A 22,660-nucleotide genomic window follows, 5' to 3' on the forward strand; every position below is an offset into this window, starting at 1 on the left:
TGTGGAATGCCTGCTGAAGTGACATCATTCTTCATAGCTGCTGCCCTCTGGCAGTGAGACATTATAATAAAATTCTATTTGAAATCGTCTGAGCTTCTTTGCCCCAGTCAAATATAATCCCGGATTTCAGACCAAGAGTACTGGCATTTTCCACATTAGCTGACTGAAAATGGCCCTCTTTTTGAGTTAAACGAGAGGCAAAAAAGCATGGTCAGTAAGCTATCTACCCAAGTGAGAAACTGAGCTCTTTCTTCAGCATGTTATCTAAGATATTGAAAACACTGATTGTATCTTTACACGATCAAAAGTCTTATGTAGGAGGTATAGTTCAACACGTGCAGTAGGAAAGATAGGAGACCTGAAAGGAGGTTTGTTTGGAAGGTGCCGTGGCTTATTGGTAATACTGTAGTTGGTTGAAATTCTGCTTGTGGAGTTGGCAGCAGCACAGCTCGTTTGAGTATAAACATTCTCTATTCAGTATTCCCAACTTTTGAGAATAGTTTCTACTGTATCTTTAGCCTAAAGATGTTAACTTCTAACAATCCTACTTTTGAATTCAGCTTAGCTATGGCATCTTGGTTTCCACTAAGTAACGTGGCCTAGATTTTATAAAATATTTTCCCATCACTTTCACCCTAAAGTGGAAGGTATGCCTAATACCCAGCTTACAAAAAGCCTGATAGTGCTGTCTCTATGTAAATTTATGTGACATTTTCACTAGAGAATTGCTTAAAAATGAATGATATTTCTACAGTTTACTGTTTTTCACTTTAAGTACACTTTCTGACAATATGTCTGCTATTAATCATTTAAGCAAAAGTAGTACCTTAAAGGAGCCATTCAGAGGCAAGAACCCATGGTTCATTTAGTGATGTCTGAAAAAAAATCTTATTGATTGACAATCTCTGTGGTTATGTGATGTAATATTTATAATATGTCACACAGCCATACATCAAAACAAGCATGTCTGTTGTTTCATTTCACTGCAAAATGTTGATTTCTATGAGGTCAAGGTAGTTTTAGGTCACACTGTGGTAAACCACTGTGTCAGAAATGTGAAGTGACTGGATTTACTTATCTGTTGAAAACTGCAACACTGATGCTTCCCCCCCTCCTGTCAGATTTTTTTTTTTGGCATTTTTGCATCTATAAAAACAGTTTTAATTAACCAGTTTTAAAGTGAATAGCCTACTCCGTAGTTAAATAACATATAGCTCTGGAGCTGAAATGCAAACTTCCTGGTACTTTCCCATAAGCATTCTTATATCTCATACACTAGGCTTATCTGCATGGTGCTGTAATTTAACTACTGGAGTATGAGCTGTAGAGTGCTTGGAAGTGTCACAGTTTAACTATCCTATGTAAACCCTGCTGGTGAGAACTCAAAAGTACTTAGTTTGTGCTACTGTAGTCCTTTTTGAAATGGCACTACGTAAATGTGAACTAGTGACCTTTTAGTGCACACCAGCAAGGTCTACACAGGGCAGTTAGAGCAAAACATATTAGACCATTCTACAATTCACATCCCCATAGTCTTGACTTGTTTATACAGCAATTAGACATCTATAGCTGGTCCTTGTCAGCTGACTCGGGCTAAGGGGCTGTTTAATTGCAGTGTGGATATTTGGACTCAGACTGCAGCCCAAGCTCTGGGACCTTCCCACCTTGCAGAGCCCTAGATCCCAGGCTCCAGCCTTATACTAAATGTCTACACTGCAGTTAAACACCACCACAGTAAAACAGCCCATTAGCCCAAGCCCAAGTCCATGGGTTTTTAATTTCAGTGTAGTCATATCTCTAGAATGTGCCAGACAGTATTATAATCAAAAGGTCTTGGTATGTATACTTATTATGGCTACAGCTTTATGGAGAAAATTGACTCGGTAGCTACATAGGTAGGTGAGAGTTTCAAAATTTTGCTCAAAGGACTGTGGTCAGGTAGTTGAGGCCCAAATATGAAGGGACACATCTTGCAAAATTCATAGTATACTCACCTCCATTCCAATCAATTAGAGTTCAAGGTATTTAGTTTCATAGGACTCAGTACCTTATAAAATTCTGCCCTAATTTTTTTTAAAAAGAGAAAAAGTTTGACAGAACCTATATGAAATTTAAAAAACAAAAACAAACACCACACACACCAGAGCCTTTTGTTTTGAATTCAAACCTTCTGGTGCTTGCAACCTGAACATTGCTGCATCCTACAGATATGTGAGAACCAGAAAGTAAGTGGCTAGAAATCAAGGTTTGATCAACTATTTTTGTTGTAACAAGCTGACTGGAAATGAAAAAGCAAAAAACTAAACTAAACAAAACCCTGCAAAAACCTGATCCAGTGGTGAAAAGTCAAATACATTTTTCAGCTTTTCAGCTTTAATTATCTAAAGTGCTGTTAGTAGCACAAATTAAAAAATGAATTTTAATGTAATTTTTAAAAAGTTATAGCATATCTAAATACATGTAGGATGTTATATACATAATTTTGCATATGAAATTATTCTTTCAGCAAGGCCCTGATCCTCTGAGATCCATGGTGTTGAATGTGTTTAAAAAACTTTTTTTGTTTAAAAAAAAAACAAAACCTGTTTCGGTTGACATTTTTTTAGGAATAAAAGCTATTTCTCAACTAGCAATATTGAAAATGCTGGAACAGAGTGTTTTTTTGTTTTTGTGAAGATTATGTATATTTTTTAAATGTGTGTTCAGTTTCCTTTTTGTGTGAAATGCTATTGTTTAAAATGTTTGCCAGCATTACATTTTTGCATAAGTTATTTCAAGAAATAGTGTCTGTAATACTTTGGGGCTTGTGGGCCGGGAAGCGGGGAGAGCAGCTCATTTGTATGTGTGGGATAACTGGGCATTCAGAGCAGTATATTAAAATATAGGGGAAGGAGGAAAGCCAGAAAATATTCCAGTCCAAAATGGAAACAGAAAGAAAAGTGGCTTGAAAAACAGTGTGCATTCTAAATAACTTCACCTCCAGTCTCTGCTTTGAAGATTGCAAGAAAGCAAAGGTCATGACCCAGAGATCAAAGTAACAGAAGTCAACACAATAATTGCTGGTTGCTTCTCTTGTATCCACACTTGGTCTCTCCTATGGGTGTATTGTTTGTAGTGATAACTTCAAATATGTTGTTATTGAACTGTGAAAAATCATCTGGGTCGGAATGTGTTACCAAGCATTTGTTAATGCTGTAGGTGACCTCACCTATTTTTATTAAAGTGAGATAATTGTGAGGGGTGTGTACCGTGTGTGAAGTTTTTAGTGCTTGTTCATTCTTCTTTGCTCCTTATTGACATTTCCTGGAATGGTGCATTCATTAATAGCACTGTTGACATGGAAACAAAGGCAAGTGGAAACAAATGCCTGAGTTTATTTTAAATTAGCTTTAAAAGTACAATATGCTATCTTTGGCAGAGAGGAGTAAATGGTGATAACCTTATAGAGTCCTCTTAAGATACAACCATAAGAAAGGAAGTTCACACATTTTTGTATAGATTAGCTTGCTGAACTAAATCATTTGCTCAGCACGTGTGGTTCTGCAAAATTGAAGCTCCTCTTGTGAGATTTTCAGCCTTCTTGTCAACCATTGCCCTTATTGAGAGCACACTACCTTTTGGCTTTAATTTTTTTGCTTATGGTATTTTATAAATAATATAAACTCCACAACTATGTATTTCAAAAGGAGAAAAAGAAAGGAAACCTTTTCCGTAAGGATAATGAACTATTAACAGGTGCAAACAGGCATAGGCTAATACTATTCATCTTATTGGTGATGATGATATTTTGACTTTCACCCCGGGCTTTTTTATTTCAAAAGTGTCTGGAAAGAGAGAGAGAATTACAGCAAACGGCACTTGCCAAACATTAAATAAGCCCCACAACTCCAATGTGAGAGTCACAATAGAAGCCAAGGAGCCAAATCTCAGTAGACAATCTAGCCCAATGCCTTAAAGTCAACCATTCATTCCCTCTGGGTTTGTTCTGATCTCTCACCAGTTTTACACTGGTGTAATATAATTCACTTCAGTGGTGTGACTCCTAGTTTATACCAGTGTAAATGAGAATGGGCTCAGGCCCTCTAATCCTGCAAGTGAGGTTATGGACATTCATAAGCCTTCAGGCTACTAGGATTTGAGGAAAAAATATAATAATACAATAGTTGAAAGGTTCCAATAAAAATGAAGATGTTAAAATGTTCTTAATCCAAAACTTTGCCCATCTAGTTTGTTGCCACATATGGTACCAGGAATGCTAGACTTTTCTGGATGTACTACTCTCTATCCTTCAACCCAAAATGAATTTTGTGCCGTGAATTTGTTTACAACATAATATGTATTTTTTTAAAAGAAAGAGAAAAGGAGAAAATTAACGGTCTTTGTATAGTTTAACCTTTGTTCCTTCATTACATGCTCAGTGTAACAGTTTTTCCTTCTATTATGTGAACTTCTATATATCCAGTTCTCTTATAGTGCAAGAAGAGTCAAAGATCCATTTCCAATGGGCAACTTCATTGGCACCCTGTAGCTTTCTTTTTAGTCTGGTTCAAGAGTGATTATGTTCTCTGATGCCATAAAGCCCAGTATATTTTACAACTTGTGCCTGCTTTACGATGGGAGATAATCTATGAATCTGCATGCACATGAGAGTGCAGATGCTATGCCATTGTATGACTTTTCTTGTTATGGACTCCTTGACTCTAGCTTTCCTTTTTTCCTAGCATTCCCAGTAGTACTAATGAATAATGTGTTAATGCCTGGCAATGATTTCTGACCCCTTAAACCTAAATGGTTAATGAAATATACATCCAAGTAATATAAAGTGTAAACTAACACATTATAATTATTTAATGCAGCACATAAGGACCTGCTTTGCTTCAGTGAGTTTTGGATCAGGACCCAGGTATTTCACGTACATGTTTAAAACAACTTTCCTTACCCTCCTGGTGTTACTGTTAGAACCTCTTGCCCAATTCCATTTAAGGCTGGACTCTCTTATTTATTTAAATGTCAGCTCCTCTCCAAGGACTTTGTGAATGGTTGCTCTTGTCTGTTCCGAGGCTGCAAAACACAGGCTATATCTACAACAGATAGAGTATCGGCACTACACACGGAGCTACATGCTGCAGTGAAAGGCAGGTTAGGTCCAAGCTTGTCGTTACAGTGTGTAGCTATACGTGGCAGTGAAAGGCTCAGGCAGCAGGGAAAAGCTCCCTCCTATCAGAGCCTTTCTCTTGTTTCCAGAACCTTTCCTCACTGCCTCCCCTCACTCTGGCAGTGGAACACTACACCGCTAAAAATAGTCTAGATGTGGGAGGCACTGCTTGGGCATGTAGAGAGCTGTATAGGATATTGTCTCTAGGGGTTCAGATGTCTAGGGCACTTTGTTCTACTCGTCTAAGCTGTGCCTCATGGTCTACATTGCTGTTTATACCCGTGCCAGCTGGGAGTTCAATGTCTGCACTCTACCTACCATTTGAAGTGTAGATGTACCTTGAGGAGTACATTTTAAAAATAAGTTGCATAGAGCTTTCAATTTGCAAATCACTTTATAAACGTTAATTAATACCTGCAATATCCCTTCAAGGTAGCTAAATGTTGTTACCCCCATTTTACAAATAAGGAAGCTGACATGGAAAGTCTGTGACCATAGGGGCTGGAACTAGGGGTGCTGCTGCACCCCGTGACTTGAAGTGGTTTCCAGGGTTTATAGTTTGGTTCAATGGCTCTCAGCACCCCCACTATACAAATTGTTCCAGCACCCCTGTCTGTGACTTGTCTAAGTCTGTGGAGTAAGTCAGTATTGGAGACACTATTATTATTTGTTCACTGTTTGTATATTATGCATATAAAACTGCAAGTGTGTGTGTTGATTTAGTATTATAACTCACATCTTCCTAAGTCTGGTTCCAGTACTCTGACCTCAACACCTCTCTCAAGTATTATATAGAGAATTTCTTCCCCAACTTTCATAAACATAGGTGGTGGAGTTGTGTAACTGAATCACCAACCCATGCATCTGTTTGAAAATGTCCCCTTAATGTCTTGACAGGGCTGTGTAAAAAATGTTAAAACAATCCTAATCACATGGAACACTTATGAAATTGGTAAATGAATCATTAGCCAATATTGTCATTTCCACTTATTTAAAGCTGAGATAAAATGGAATACAATATTCCGTGCTGTTTTTTTTTTCTCCACCTACAGCTACAAGTGATCTTGACTTCTGTTTTGTGTTAGTCCCCTTTGTTAGTTTAATTTCCTAACGCACTTGGGGGCGAAAAAAGTTTTGGACAAAAGATGATTTTGGTTTCCTTGCATAGCCGGTTTCCTTTGCGTCTTTACATACCTTCTAGCATCCCTTTCTAGAGCGCGCCACTTTCCTCATTACTACAGATGATAACCTTTTTTTTCACAGTACTGCAAAGATGGTGACCCCCCACAACAGCAGTCTCAGGGCACCTGCAACAGTGCTAAGATTCAAAATGATCATAAAAAACCCCAACCGACCCCTAAACTAAAACAAAACATTCTAAATTTAGATTGTAAAATTCAGATGGATTTTTTTCATTCAGTGGTGTTCTTTTAACTGGCAATGGTATAAGTCTAAAGCATTTGCAATGTGTCATGCAATTTATAGATCCCAGTGCCTGCCATAAAGTATTTTATGATAGCTGCACTCTGTGTTATTAGTAGATGTCTTTTTCTGCAGCCATCGGTGTTTGATAATAGTCTTAAAACACCCAAAATTACTTACCTGCAAGCAACATTCCAGATAGTCCCTGTTGACAGTTTGAATAAGTTTAGTGCCCTTTTGTTGTAGTTTACCTTCAAAACAAACTGATTGAACCATCAATAGCTCCTGGAAGCTGACAGAGGCATGTCATCTGGGCTAACCTTCTGATAGTAGGTTATCTGTGGGAGTTAACCTCCCTGCATTGTTAACTGAAATGTTTTATGTACTATGCAACTTTAGGATACTGCTGTGATAACCTTAGTAACTAAGTCATACATCACAGCAAGGAGATTTTGTGCAACAAATAACATTGGATAATATTTACAAGGGTTGAATTGATATTGTAGTGTTCATTCCTTGGCTTTAGTAATCTTTTATAGAATTTTTATGGCAAATTGGTTAGGCTGAAGTTGCATCACAAATGAAATATATTACTAACTAAAATCTACCTTGAAGTTGTATGCTGCCCTTAAGCAATTGTTTTATTAAAAACCTGTAATTATAACTATAACATTCAGTTGTAATTTAATTTTGACTCTTTTTAAACTGCATCATTATTGGGATACTTTGCTCCTAATGTTAGCTTTTTAAAGTCTGTTACAGATTGCCTTTGTGTTTTATCATCCCCTGCAGAACCTCTGCCCCACTAGGAATCCTGAAAATACTTCTGTCCTGTGACACAATTGGCTATTTATTTTGTGGGGTTTTTCTTGATAAGGCCCTAATTCTGGAATTTTTTTTTTAAAAACGGGGGTGAGAAAAGGAGAAAAATACTCTCATAGAAACACTTCTGTTATAAGTTTAAGTTCTCTTAAAATGATAGAGAGACTGACGTTTAGGGCTGTGATCCAAAGTCAGCAAAAATGACAGGGCTGTCTTCGTCTGTTGTCAGTTTTGTGCTGCCTGCTTTTTGATGGCATCTTTCATTCCATCATTAAACATTTGCTGATTTTCTAATACTGATGTTTTCTTCACCTGAATATTCATCTTTTCTCACCTTACACTTAGTGGGTGTCTTTGCTCATTTGGAGCTTCACTCTTGACATATTATTTCCTCCTGTATATGTCTTCGTTTGAAAGAATCTGTTGTCATCCGAGCTTTTCTGCCAGTAACACAAGATGGATGTATTCTCTTCCAGGGAAAGATATGGGATAGCAGAATGTCAGAAAGGACTGGAAGGGCACCCAGGAAAGATGGGAGGTGTCTGAGAGTATGGCAGTATCTCTAATATCTAGCTAAACTGAACAAATGGTCTTTCTTGGGACATGATCTACGTAGCAAAATGACTTGTTTACTTTATTACTATTTTTCTATTATTATTATTTCATTAAAGTGCATAGGCTGATGATTCGTATTAAAACTGTAGACCATTTTAATGTGTGTCAGTGAACATATTCAATTCACTTGTTAAAAATTTACAAGGCCATTGCCTCAGAGGAAAGGTGTATATAGCTGAAAGGCTGCTTTGTAGAATTTTTTTTGTTTGACTGTAAGAAAGGTTAAATAATTCATAAAAACATGAATGTGATGTTCATGAACTCTGTTAGTCTCACAACTTGGGACAAATTTGGAATCTCTTTGAGTTAATCATAGAACCATAGGGTTAGAAGGGACTGGGCCATCTAACCTAACAAGATGCAGATTTGTTCTGTTTAAGCCATCTAAGACAGATGACTATCCAGCCTCCTTTTGAAACCTCCAGTGAAGGAGATTCCAGGACTGAGGAGTACTTGAAGGTAACTCCGACCTTTAAAATAATAACACTATTTTTCTCTTTAAAATATAGCCATATGCATTGTGCAAGGTTTTCTGGGACTTCTGGATGTGTGTGAGTTCTTTCAAATGCCAGAGGGAGTCAGTATGATTACCAGTTTGACTGACTGACTGATTGGGTGTTTATGGGAAGCAGCTAGACATGGGGGAATATTATCAATCACCTTTCCACCCCCTGCCAGGAAAGAGTCTGGCACTTCCTCCCTTTGCAGAGTCTGTTTCACATCTGGTTGACTGAATGTAAATAGCAGGTACTTGAAGTAGTTAGATATTATCACCTTCCATGGTTGTGTGCTTCGTTTTGCTGTTGATTCATGCCATGCTTTCTACTTCTGTATGTAAGGAGCCCTCAGTATTTTTCAAGCCAATGAAGCTTTTGTTATCTGATCAAAACATGCAGTTACAGAGAACTAGCAATGGGACTAAACAAGAACTTTGAATCTGAACACCTGTCCAAAATTTGTGTGAGGGTGTATAAGAGTGCGTGCGTGCACACTTTAGAATCTAAACCTGAACCAGGTTTAGATGAAAGGGGCCCATATCAGTAACAAGACAAAACTGGAATTATACCTCCAAACTGTGGCAGGGTCAAAATTCCGATCTTGAAGCCAGATCCAAATTATATTGCTCAGTACCATCTCTAGATAAAGTCTTGTTTTTAATAAGACTCTTAAATGCCCTTTGATGCACAGCATACATCACTGTGTACCTTGGAATATTATCTTTAATGCAGGGGACTTTCTAGGGTATTTGATGAAAAGCTGGATCAAAACCCTAATATACAATTTACCTGATGTTGCTAACAATGATGATTGTTGTATTTGTAGCAAAAGTCAATAAAAATTTGAAGGCGAGTTTGTGACTGAAGACCTGAGCATTACAGAACTGCACAGCAGGTGGAGAAGATTTTGTTGGGTTTTTTTTTACATAACTCCATGCCCAAATTGTCCAGCAGGATATCGGATAACATTACACTTAACAAATTAAAAATTTTTTGGAAGCCGTGCTTATCAAAATCTCTGTATCTATTCTCTGTATTTATGTTCTCAGAAAGCTGCCTTTTCCAATTTGGCCCATTCATGGGTGTGTCATACATCACATACTGCTTCATTTGGCTGTGCACCTACAGCAGAGTATCCCTGGTCCACTTAGTATTGCATTCACAAAGAGAAAATATCAGTTTCCTGACATAGACAGAGTAGAGTAGACTAGATCATAGGGAGTGGGTGAAAGGTTGGGGAAAGAAAGGTCATTTCAATTGTATATTTTTTTGAGTCATATAATTTGTGAAGATGGATTTGTACGTCAATGTGGATTTTAATTTTCAAATGTTTTGTCATTTCTTTTAGGTATTTTGTTCTACACAAATTGACCAACCTGAAATTTCTTGATACTCGGAAAGTAACCAAATGGGAGCGTGAGGAAGCCTTGTTACGAGGTGCCTTCATGAAAGTGGTAAAGCCCGTGGATGCTAAGGTAGGAGACTAAATGGATATTGTAACATACACTGATCCCACTTGCCTACCACTTTTCAAATCAGAGAAAAGTAACTATGCATACCTTCATTAAACAGTAATATATCTTTAAAACAAATATTCTGAAAGGTTGGTTAAAGCTATGTCTAAGCAATGGACAGAGATCTTGTAGGCCACAGTACTGCTTCTTGAGTCAGGTGTGGGACAAAAAAATCCTTAATCTGTGTTTTCCAAGTTCAACATTTTACTGTTAAATCTGATTAATGGACCGTAGTTGTTGCATCATAGTTGAAATGCTGGTTTGAATCATAACTAATCAACAAATACATGTTGCCAGGATCAAAAGATCTTTCTAAAGATCTATAACAACTCTGTGATATGTTAAAAAGAAGGAAATTTTTCTGACGCTTTGTCCCCTGCCATGCATGTTGTACACAGATGTTGATCTCAGAGCTCACACCTATGGTGTTTATTGACCTTTAGTTGATACAATGTAATTTAATGTGGTGTCATATTAATGAGTGTTGACGTTGGAGAGACAGTTTCTCTAATCTATGATTCAGACTCAAGCTTCTCACACCAGTTGCCTCAAACTTGGGAAAATTGCTTGCCTTTGACTCAAACAGAATACAGATGGGATTTTTTCCAGTTTGCCTTCTTTCATCATTGATCAGTACAAGATAACAGCACCCTTAGTATTTCAGTGTATTTGCAGCATTACAAATATCTCTGGAAACGATTAGCTATCTAAAATTCTTTTCAAGTTTATTAATCTGGTAGGTTTCTGTAGGCTGTTTTCTTCTCAAAAATACATCATCAATAATTTATTGCAGATTTCCAATAATGCTGAATAATAGCGCAGCAGCGATGGAACTACACTATATTTGATGGCATAAGTGTTACTAGATAAATTCGTTATCACCAGTACAATTGCAGTAGATAGCAAATTAATTCAGATTGATTCATTTTATAACTACTAAACTGCTAACAGTTCTTATTCAGGCATAGGTTTGACATATTGTTTACTAAGTACCTTTAGTTATTTCAGTTTTTGTAATACAGTGTGTAGTAAATGAAATAATTTATTTCTAAGCTTTTGTGAAAAGCTTCCTCACAGAGTATTCTTTACTAAATCCTGCAAATTCAGCAGTTGAAATGTGTAAATTATGTTGTGCTTATGCCACTTGTTTTTTATAATTATTCTTTCTATCTTCTCACATTTAATAGGTCATTATTAGTGAAGTTTTATTCTAATGCTATTAACAGTTACATTCTTCATTTATAAATCTATCATTTGTGTTTCGATTAGTGCAAGAGAAAGTGGCAAGTCTGTGTTTGCTGGTAAACCAATTGCTTAGGGTAAGGTGCTTCTCAGAGACAAGATCCAAACTCTATCCTTTGTATGACTAATTTAGACTACTGCGTAATTTTGAATTAGTAGCCCTCTAAGTCTTAAAGGTAAAAAATACATTTATTTGAACAATTCTCTTCGCACAAGGTTCAAATTTAGTGTTGTTGTGGCCTTGTTGAATTAAAAAAAAAAAGTTACAGAATTGCTGATGTTACCTAGCATGATAAAATACCTTTGTAAATGCTTTCTGATGGCATGAATAAATACCTATAAGTGTGCTACAGAATTATCTTCATCATACAAAGTTGTATACTATACAAATAACCAATTTTAAAATAAACAACTGTAAATGAGTTTGAATATACATATAAAAACAAATAATTGCTCTGGGTGAATGTGTTTTACTATGGATGTTCAGACATATAATATGTAAGCATATTTTCCATGGGTGGAACTGTTTGTAGATGCTGTGTGTGTATATATATTTAGAGATGCACTACACATACACAAATACAGTGAAAACCATTAAAAGGAACATTTTCCCACAGTTTCCACAAAAATGGTACTCTAGAATGGGAAATAACTGTAGTATCTCAGAAATCACAGTGTGATAATTATTGAGAAATTATGCTTTTTAGTGGCAACCGTTATGTGTATATACAAGTATATATGGTACTCTCCTGTTCATTTGAATGGCCTGGGGGTATCTGAAAGTTTCGGGTTACTGGGCATTTGGATAAATGGAAGTGCTATTAACTACATAGGACTATAAGGGAGGCACACTGCTTTTGGAGAACTAGGATTTTGGATAAAGGGAATTAATTATACTGTACATGGGTGGGGACAAGTAGAATCATAGGATTAGAAGAGACCTCGAGAGGTCATCTAGTCCAGTCCTCTGCACTCATGGCAGGACTAAGTATTATCTAGACCATCCCTGACAGGGTGTTTGTCTAAACTGCTCTTAAAAATCTTCAATGATGGAGATTCCACAACCTACCTAGGCAATTTATTCCAGTGCTTAACCACCCTGACAATTAGGAAGTTCTTCCCAATGTTCAACCTAAACAGACCATGTTGAGGTTTAAGCCCGTTGCTTTTTGTCTTATCCTCAGGGGTTAAGGAGAATAATTTTTCTCCCTCTTCCTTTTATGTACTTGAAAACTGGCACCACGTCCCCTCTGAGTCTTGTCTTCTCCACATTAAACAAACCCAGTTTTTTTAAAAAAAGAAAAGGAGTACTTGTGGCACCTTAGAGACTAACAAATTTATTAGAGCATAAGCTTTCGTGAGCTACAGCTCACCATTTTTTTTAGTCTTCCCACATAGATGATGTTTTCTAGACCTTTAATAATTTTTGTTGCTCTTCTCTGGACTTTCTCCAATTTGTCCACATCCTTCCTAAAATGTAACGCCCAGAAATAGACAGTACTCCAGTTAAGGCCTAATCAGCGTGGAGTAGAGCGGAAACATTGCTACTTGTGTGTTGTTTACAGCAGTTCTGCTAATGCATCCCAGAATAATGTTTGCTTTTTTTGCAACAGTGTTATGCTGTTGACTCATATTTATCTTGTGATAATTAGCGGAATTGGAATGCGTTGTGAGGGTTTGAATAGATGCCATATGGAAATATTTTCCTGAGTATTGTAGTACACTGAACCTGTTTGATTTATTTTTCATAACAAAATCATATTTGAAGTTTGGTTTCTTTCATTATGGTAAGCAGGAAATAGAAAAAGGTATTCAGCAAAAAACAAACAAACAAAAAAACCAAAGCAGATTGATAAACTGGAAGAGGCTGTGATGTGTCATTTTATTCTTTCTATAAAATATGTGAGAATGACCCACTAAGAACACCACCAGAAATGAGAATAAAGTCAGGACATTTTCATCCAACCAGCTTTTATTTACACAAATGCAGAAGTATCTGGCAATCACAAGTCTTTGCAAAGTCATAAATATTTTATATTGTGTAAATTCCTATACTTATATTTATGTCTCAGGTTTTTATTTTTTTAACAAGACACTGCACTTTCTTTTGCTTTACTTCATTTCATCCTTTGTTGTTTAAAATGCATCTGTTTCTGATGTGACTCTCTGATAGAGAGATGCAGTCATTCATTAGAAAACAGTTTAACGTTACAATGCGCTGTTCCATCTCTCCATGTAAAGTGAGCTAAACTTCATTACTCTGTGATGTTTTTATTTTCCTCTGTCAAAATATTGAATGTTGTATCATGCTTGATTTTAATAAAGATCTTGTAAGCCTGGCTGGATAAGGGGCATTGAGCCAGATGAGAGAGCCTCATTTAATGCCCAGACTGTGACCTCATTTCACTGGCATAAGTGTAGATCAAAGTGGAAGATGCCTGTCCAGTGTGAAGTATGTTGCTGGGCATGACAGCACTTCACATCAGAACGACAGCGTAAGAATACGACAGTCAAAATTGCTTAATTATGTCCTAGCTTTGTAATTATTCATCCCTGCTCCTGCAAAGAGCTCAGTTGTCATTTCTTTGACATAATTATTTAAAGCTGTACCCTCCTTCTCTTCATAGCTTGACTATGAATTTTGCTACCAAGTGTTTCATCTTTAAGAACTTAAAAATGCAAAACATGGCAGGGTTAGATGGGCATAGTTGAAAATGCGCATTTGAGGATTCCCCCTCTTTGTACATTGCTTATGAGCATGAATAAACAAAATGAATGGATGAAGCATCATAAAACTGGGTATATTAGTTTGAAAAAAGCCTACCTGCTAATTTAATTCTTCATCCAGTTTGTATCACATTGGTTTCAGTTTTATATACAGACATACTGTAGACATACATCCCCGCACTCACGGAGTGTGTGTATGTATATAGATATAAATCTTAGTTAATGACAAATATATACCATATTTTAGGATACTGTGCGTAGTATTATGTTTATTTTTTGCAACGTATGCATTTGGCTATTCTAGCAAATTGCCAGTGAAACCAGCGCTGCTTTGTTTCCCTTACTGCATTTTAACTTTATCAGTTTTCTCAGTTATGCTTATAATAATAGATAATGTGGAGAGGACGCACATGAGTAAGTCTTGTGATTTAAGCTTGTTGGACCAAGTACTCTGCTGGTATGAATCAGCATAGCCCCAAAGAAATGACTTCACATCCATGGAGCTATATCAGTTTACTCCAACTGAGCATCTGGCCCATTATGTTCAAAAGACTGAAATTCATTTATTTTTAAATGGCTTTTATTTTGTGATTATTTTTCAAATATTTTACTCTTCACACTGTAGTCTCAAAACGTGACCAAGATGGCTTTTTGTAAATACCTAAAAGAAGCTAATTAAGCAACAAGGCAGGTTGAGGTTATGGCTGTATTTCATAGCGTGAGGTCATCTAACTTTTGTTCACACTGTGCCGTTTCAATACCCATCTTCTATAGGGAGGTGGAATGTTATTTTATTATATTAGGAAAAGTAGATATTTAGCAATGCAGCTAACACTAGCTCAGCTAAGCAAAAACTGCAGTGCCTGTTAGTTTTTGATCATTATCGGTGTTTTCATATTGCTTACCACTCACAAGGTATATTATTTTGCTACTCTAATAGTTTTATCATCTACTTTCTCTAAAGCCATTAAAATCAAATCATACATGAAGGGAAATTTGAGTGATTATACTATATGCTGTATAGGTATAAACAAATGGTTTCTAGTAAAGTCACTCAATTTTCCCTTCATGTATGATTTATATAGATAGAGATGATATAGCTATATAAAATAATGCTTCGAAGAATGGAGGCATAATTCTTTGCTTGAATATGTAGCATCTGTATTAATTTGTGTCTTGCACCTTTTTTTTCTTGAATCAGAGAAGTTGGTCATTTATAAAAATAGTAAAAGATGCATTAAAATGGGCCCTTTGGAAACTTTTTCCCCCCATTATGCATGCTCGTTATTTATTTTAACAAACCTTCCTAGGATCCATTGCATATGGACCTAGCACATAGCATCTACACTAGCTACAGAGTTAAGGACTCTAAAGGTGTCATAACTATACAGCTAAGGGTAGCCTAGAATTCCTCCTTACCTGTAAGGATTTGTGCCTTGTGGAAGTTTTTAACCTAAGCTGGTAGAAATAAACTTAGAGGGTCTTTCATGCAGGTCCCCACATCTGTACCCTAGAGTTCAGAGTGGGAAGGCAACACTGACATGTTTTCCCCATTGGTCCTTTTGGTCAGGTGCCAACCAGGTCATTTGAGCTTCTTAACTCTTTACAGGTAAGGAGAAATTCTAGGCTACCCTTAGCTGTATGGTTATGACAAAAGGAGTTAAGATCTGTTGTGTCAGTGAAGTGCCAACTAGTTAAGAACTCTCTCTAAGTGATCCTTGACACAATAGACTGTAAAAGTTTCTTCTGGTCCATTGTTTCAGAATTCCATGTCTTAAAATGTTAATTAGCCACAGATTTAAGACTCCCAATTAGATTATGATGCAGTAAATAATAATGGCTTCAAAGAAGACATTGCAGTAAGTCACATTACAATCAGACATGCTGAAGCATCTATCATGTGCAGTTTCAGAAGTCCCTAAATATATACTTAAACAAGAGACCATAACACAGTGTTCGGTCAATAGTCCATGTACAGCAATATAGGGTATAAAGAATACTTAACTCTTTGATTGTTTAAAAAAAAATCCCCAAATACTTCTCACATGGCAAACTACAGTGGTTTGCAAGGAGTCCTTATTGTCTTTTATGTCAAAGATCTACACCGAGTAATAGTGATTCTTGCCTGGACCAAGACCAAGTTGGTGTCTCTTTTAAATTTGTCTATTTTAAAATATTTCACTGTTAAAACAAAAACACTATTAAAAATACAAATTAAATCTAGCCACAGAAAATGTTTTGCAGTAATGTTAAAGGTATGAGTTAGAACATTTAGGAACTTTGTACAGAAAAATCATGCTGTAATGGTCTCCAAATAGTGAATCATCTTACTTACCTTACCTACGCCAATACTTAGACATAATAGGGCTGAGTTAAGGAGGCAGTGTCACCCTTAACTGGGAATTCCCTTGCTTTTGTAGCTTTAAATCAGATTAATGTATTTTAATGCTCCGATAAGTGTGTGTTAAACATAAGGACTTTTTCCTAATTAACCAGAAATTATTTTGCTGACATAACATTAAAATTCAAGAAAATCCTACTCACTAAAACCATACATTTGTGCCCTTTTTCTACTTTCCATTACTGGCACACCTTGGAAGTTTGATCTCTGTATATGATTCTTCTTGATTTCTGTCCATACCATTTAAGTGAATTATCAGGAATACTTAAAACAAAACAAAACAAAGAAAGAGAAATAGGCTGGTGCACCTGCTGGGTCTTCTGTCCTTTTAACTGCTGTTACCAGTGTTGGTTGTACCAAACATAGGTGCATGCTGCTGGTGTGGCCAATCTAGCTGCTATTAGTCTACCACTAATAAGTCTCAGAGACTTTCAACACTACAGCGACCTCCTAGCTCAGATTCTAGTAAATGCCCATTTTAGTAAAGCCCATTTGCAATTAAAAGCAAGTCAAAGGCCTCATTCTCCTTTCTTCCTTCACAACTCATTAGAGGAAAGCAAAGTATGGTGATGGCAAAATAAAAACCTTTGGGCATGCAGTTGAACTGTACAAGTAGCATTTATAGAGATGCAAAATAGTTTGGTACTTGATCTTGTGTAGACACAAATATGAGGGATGGTTAGTAGAGGGGTAAGTATCATAACACTGACACCTTTGGCTGATACTAAAACTCCAATGAAAGTAATGTAATATATTAACCCAGTACTCATTTGTTGACTTCTGTAATGATTATAGGCGAAGAAGTAAAATAGTCCTAATTCCCCAAGCCAACAACAGTCAATGGAAAAAAAAATAAATGTGCAAATGAAGTTGGCATTCCAACATATCTGTTGGACCCTGAGGCACAATCCTGGACCCTCTGCCCAGTAGGAGAAAACAAATTGTATGTAGGAATGCTCTTCTGGAATCAGAGGATGGAACCCTTTCTGTTCCCTTCTATCCAGGCTACAAGGTTTCAGCAGAGCTGCTTTACATTCGCTAACAGAGACTCAAGCCTGCATGGCTAGACAATATTCCTATCTTTAAGTGAGGGATTTTGGAGAGTAGATCTGTGTATCCAGCAACTGTTACCCCAGGTACCCTCACTGTGCACTATAGTACTGGAGTGCTCTGTAGTGAACAGCTTTTGCTTGTGCTGGAAGATTTGGCCTGCATATTACTGGGTGCTCTCATCTGTGTATTCAGATAATAAACTATGATAAAAGCACACCATTGCCAAATTCAAGCATTCAAAAATCATGATCCAGGCCTCAAAAGCTGTTGAGATTATTCTGGGTTCTTTGACTTTGTCTCCTGGTTTCTGAGTCCTTTTGGGTGATATATGTCACACTTTCAAGTTTTTCTGCATGACTGAGGACTGGGAATTTACTTTTTATGTTATTTTTTTAGAGTTGAAATCGTATTCATGTGATTCAGGAAAGTGGTGTTTTCATAAAGTTTTTAAAATTTCTTAAAAAATTACCAAAATTGGACAACATTAACTTTTAAGCCAAAATTGTGGGTTAAGTTTGAAGTTTTTGAGGAGGAATAAATGAATCGAAAATATTGGACCTGCCATTCCTACCAATCTGAAATGAAACTAATTAGTGAGAAAGGATGATCTGGTGGCTAAAGCACTGGAATGAGAGTCAGGAGATCAGGGTTCTGCTTCTGGCTCTGCTACAAATTTCCTGTATTACCTTGGGCAAGTCATTTAAACTATCATTGTGCCTCATCTTATCCTTTGTCTTGTCCATTTAGACTGTAAGCTCTTTGGGACAGGGACTCTTGCTTACTGTGTGTTTGTACAGGGCCTAGCACAGTGGGTCCCCTCTCTGCTGCAGCCTCTAAGCACTTAAGTAATGTAAATAATTAACTGTAATACTATATTGGAACTGACTGGGCTTCTTTTATTACTTGAAGACATCCCTTGATTTACCGAAAAGACCCAAGAGCGGTTCTTGAGAGCTTTTAAGAACCAGGTAACCTTTCTCATCATCCTCGTGTCCAAAGCAACATAATTTTGATTTCAACTCTGAACTGAATCCATACAGATGTGTCTGTGAACAGCATAAAATGACACAGCCTTTGGGAATTTGGCCCATTTATTATGAAGGCACTCTTACTCTGTTTGCACCCTTTGCCATTAGTTTTTCAACAGGAATTTTTTTTTCTTTCTGATTATTGGGCCCAGACTAGAGTTTAGAAATTGTTTTCTAGTAACCCTACTGGTCTGTTTGTGTTTTGGTCTGTGGTAGATTACGAGATACCTTGTCTTAAAATGATGTCATTTTTTGCTTTTTTTTTTTTTTTAAATCCCTGCATTATTTCAGTAACACTTTTGAGAATTGCATCACTTGAATACCAATGATAGTTACGTTATTTGAACATTGGGATTCCAAATTCTCATTTAACATAGTACACTAGTTTTTAGCTCTGTCAATTCTTTAGACCAATAGCTACTAATATTCTGTTAGCATTTAACTAGGAGAGGGAAAGCAAACGAGGGGGAAATGACCTACCATAGCTACAAAGAATTGTTTTATGTGACTGGTAATTTCATCTTTCTAATCTTTGAGTACTATAAATTTGTAGACATCATGATTCACGGTATCTTTGAGGTTAGCTGTGGAGGAGGAAAAAGCCCAAACCCACAAACTTGACAATAGTTAGACAGCTGGTGTGCTGAGATCACTGCCTATCATGCTGAGGAGTAAGTCTCACTTTTTCTTGTGCTCCCCTATCTGTTTGTTTGTACCCACCTGTTGTCTCTTGTTTTGTAGTTAATCTGTAAGCTCTTTGGGGCAGGGACTGTCTTTTATTATGTATTTGTACAGTGTGTGGTACAATGAGGTTCTGGTCTGTGACTCAGACTCTGATACAGTACCACCATGAAAATACATGATTCATAATAGATCAGAATTAGAAGTAGTATTTAACTCCCTTTTTTTTTAGCTCTTTAGAACATTTTAAATAGCAAATCATTGGGCTCACGTGTAACTTTAATTCCTTCCAGATATATATATATATATATATATTGCGTGAGGAAATAGTAATTTGAGTCCATGTGTCTTCCAGGAGAACATTTCTGCAGCAGCGTGTGCTGTTGCAGTTAAAAAGTACAGCTTATATCTGTTAATCAAATTCATTTCAAAAGAAGAAATTGTTCAGCACTGAAAATTATGCTAGCAGTGCATACTGGAATGAATTTAATTCATTTGCCAAAAACATCAGAAGAGTCAATAAAAATTGTCATGTAACATAGAAAATTGTGTACGTTATTATACAGTTGAGGGGCTCAGTCACAAATCTTCAATATGCAGATGTGGTTCCATACAACATGATATATTGCACAAAGACTGTATATTGATGCATAAGCGACAATACCATTACTTGGTGTCAGAAAGCAGGATAGATTCTGAGATTTGCACTAGAAAATTCAAAACAAATGGTTTTTAACTATTTTATTGGTCCCAGAGCGATCAGAGAATACATCCAAAATGTAAACCAATGTCATCTTAGAATGCCCAAAATTTTAAATAATCTCTAAACTTACACTACCAGTGGGGTGAAGCTCAGCAGCTGTTCAATAGCTCACCGCAAGTATTGCTATACAGTTTAGGACAGGTTGGATAAATGTATACTGTAAGACAAGTAAAACTTGATACTGCACATATATATTAATACCTTGGTCGTGTAACTGGATTTGCTAGCTCAGACCCTTGCACACATGCAGAACTCCATTCATGATAATAGGAGTCCTTGTCAGCAGATCCAGTTATAGGATCGGGGACTAAATTTGTCAGTGGGTATGCATTGGTGGTTCTTGGCTCAAAATTCTGTCATTATTCATATGGTGTCATTGGTCTTCACAGTGCATTATGAACATAAGAAGAAATGCTATCCCTGGCCAAGGATCTTATCGTCTATTATATACAGTTACAAAGTATTGAGAGAGACCATGCTGTGGTGAAAAAACTGTGAAGGAGAGAGAGAAACAGTCCACAGACAGCAATTCTAGTTTTTTTTTTTTTTAAACGTGGCTTTTAAAAATCCCGTCATTGGCAAAAGGGGGGTGGCAATGGGGAGAAACAAGGCAGAGATAAGTATTGCACTGCAAGATGGAGGAAATGAGGTTTTTAAGGGTGCCTTTAAAGGAAGTAGGTGGATTGCATAGGAGGAGAGAGGATGTTCCAAGTGTATGGGATGGTGTCTGGGAAACAAGGTATGATGCTGAGAGAAACAGACAACTCCCAAGAATAATGGAGATGATAGGGTGGACAATGTACAAAGTGGAATATAAGGAAATGATGACAGTAGAAATGTAGATAGGAGCAGAGTTATGGAGAACCTGGGAAGTAAGGAAGATGATTCAGGAGGAGACAGGAAGTTGGTAAATGGACTCAAAGAGGAGAGAGAGACAGTCACAGTGAAGAGAGAGAAGACGATGTTTGTAGTGGTGTGTTATATGCATGGGAGAGATGAGAGGTCATGTGGCCAGAGAAAAAGAGCCTGCAGTCATTGGGGCAAGAGATGACTGTTGAGTTTTTAACAGTGGGGATAGAAATGGAGGTATGGTGATGCTAAAGTGGCAAAGGAACATAATCTTCTACGTCTAACCTGGTTTATCTCCACCTGACATGAGAGGAAGAATAGACTCTTGAGGATTAGACATTTGTGTTATGGAGGAGGAGAGGGACTTTTCTCCACTGTTTATTTTCATAGTGATGTTTCTTGAAAGACTAATATATTGTAGCTCTTTTTGAAAGTTATTTTGAATGGATTTCAATATCCAATACTTTTGTCCAAAATGTATTATGGAAATGAAGTCTCTTTCCAAGGACTTGTGCTTTCTTTTTATTTGTTTCTGACTCATGGAATCAAGGTCCTTTTAGTCTTTGATGATTCCATGGCATTAGGGGTGTTAATCCCAGAGCCCTGGCCAAATCCCAATGCAGGTAATTACATTCTGTCTCCCTAGATTTCTCTGCAGTTTTAATGTACTATGGCATTGTTTTTACGTTTTGTCCTAAACTGTTATGTAGTGTTGCAGTGTGCTGTTTAACCAGTTGCTGATGTGTACCTCAAAGTTGGCTGTATTTCAGTGGTAGGTGAATTGATTCCTATATAAGGCTTATTAAATATTTGTAAAACACTTTGAGATTCTCTGGCGAAAGGAACTGTAGGCATTGTTCATCATTAAAATACATTTGAATGAAGATGTTAACTTGACAACTTGTTTGTTACCTTTGTTTTAATTTTTCTACTCTCGGATTTGTTATATTTCCCATCTGTTAAGATTGTCTGGAAATTGTGAGATCTTTTGGTATGGAACCCAGTACAATGTCACCAATGTATCCATGACAATAGCATCCTCTAGACATTATCAGACTCTTTGGGTTTAGAACGTGGATGTTGGTCCAGTATTCCACCTATTCACCTAATTTAACTATGTTATTTTAGGGACTCTTGATACGTAGTCATTGAGGGTGAAATTCTGGCCCCGCTTAAGACCATGGCAAAATTCCCATTGATTTTAGTGGAGTCATGATTTCAGACCATAAGTTTTTGTTTTTCGCTTGTTGTAGGTAGGATGAGACACGGTATCAATATGGCTGGGTTCTACTTTAGTTCTTGCTTCTGAGAGAAGCTCACATGATTGGATTTTGTTTGCAGAAGACATCACAGGCAAGCATAGGAATTTCTTTGTATGTCATAATCTTGATTAAAGAAAAGTTAGTTGTATTTCAAAGACACTTTTAATATGACATTTGTGGGACTCTGGACTGGTTCATCTCTGTATTCTTTCTGCCCCATGCTGGTGCTTTCCCTGGATTTTGAGGCATGCTGATCCTGAACATTCCCTAAATGGTTGCCCATAGCTACAGTTAGAGCGGTATTCTTAAGTGCAGAGGTACACATGTTGTTTACAAACCCTGAGGAAAGCTGATGTAATTTCGCAATTAGACATCATGGCCTTATTTCTTTTGGGAGATAAAATTGATGGTAAAACAACAATAAAAAACGACATGTATTTTGGTAAATGTGAAATCTCCGGCTCAGAAGTTGAGAAAACTGTCATGGCTATGTTTTCATATCTCATTTGTTTTGACTGTGATGAGATATGATATGGCTGTCATAACAAGCTCTGCAGGGCATGTACACACTTTGTCTTAAATTGCCTTCATCATCCTACTGACCAACCAAGAAGGTCAGCAATTACTAG

The 22,660-nt window shown here is 36.9% G+C and overlaps 1 protein-coding gene across 4 annotated transcripts in view; it reads left to right on the top strand.

Moving 5' to 3' along the window:
* The window catches only part of LRMDA (leucine rich melanocyte differentiation associated), a 959,691-nt gene that overhangs the window by 555,433 nt on the left and 381,598 nt on the right, over positions 1-22,660 (top strand). For all 4 annotated transcript variants that reach the window (XM_038411757.2, XM_038411761.2, XM_043518074.1 and 1 more), the window contains one exon: positions 9,860-9,986. In XM_038411757.2, the coding sequence (XP_038267685.1) occupies positions 9,860-9,986 (127 nt within the window). The remainder of the gene's footprint in view (positions 1-9,859; positions 9,987-22,660) is intronic.

The sequence above is a fragment of the Dermochelys coriacea genome, chromosome 7, assembly GCF_009764565.3.
Source record: "Dermochelys coriacea isolate rDerCor1 chromosome 7, rDerCor1.pri.v4, whole genome shotgun sequence".
Taxonomy (NCBI): domain Eukaryota; kingdom Metazoa; phylum Chordata; order Testudines; family Dermochelyidae; genus Dermochelys; species Dermochelys coriacea.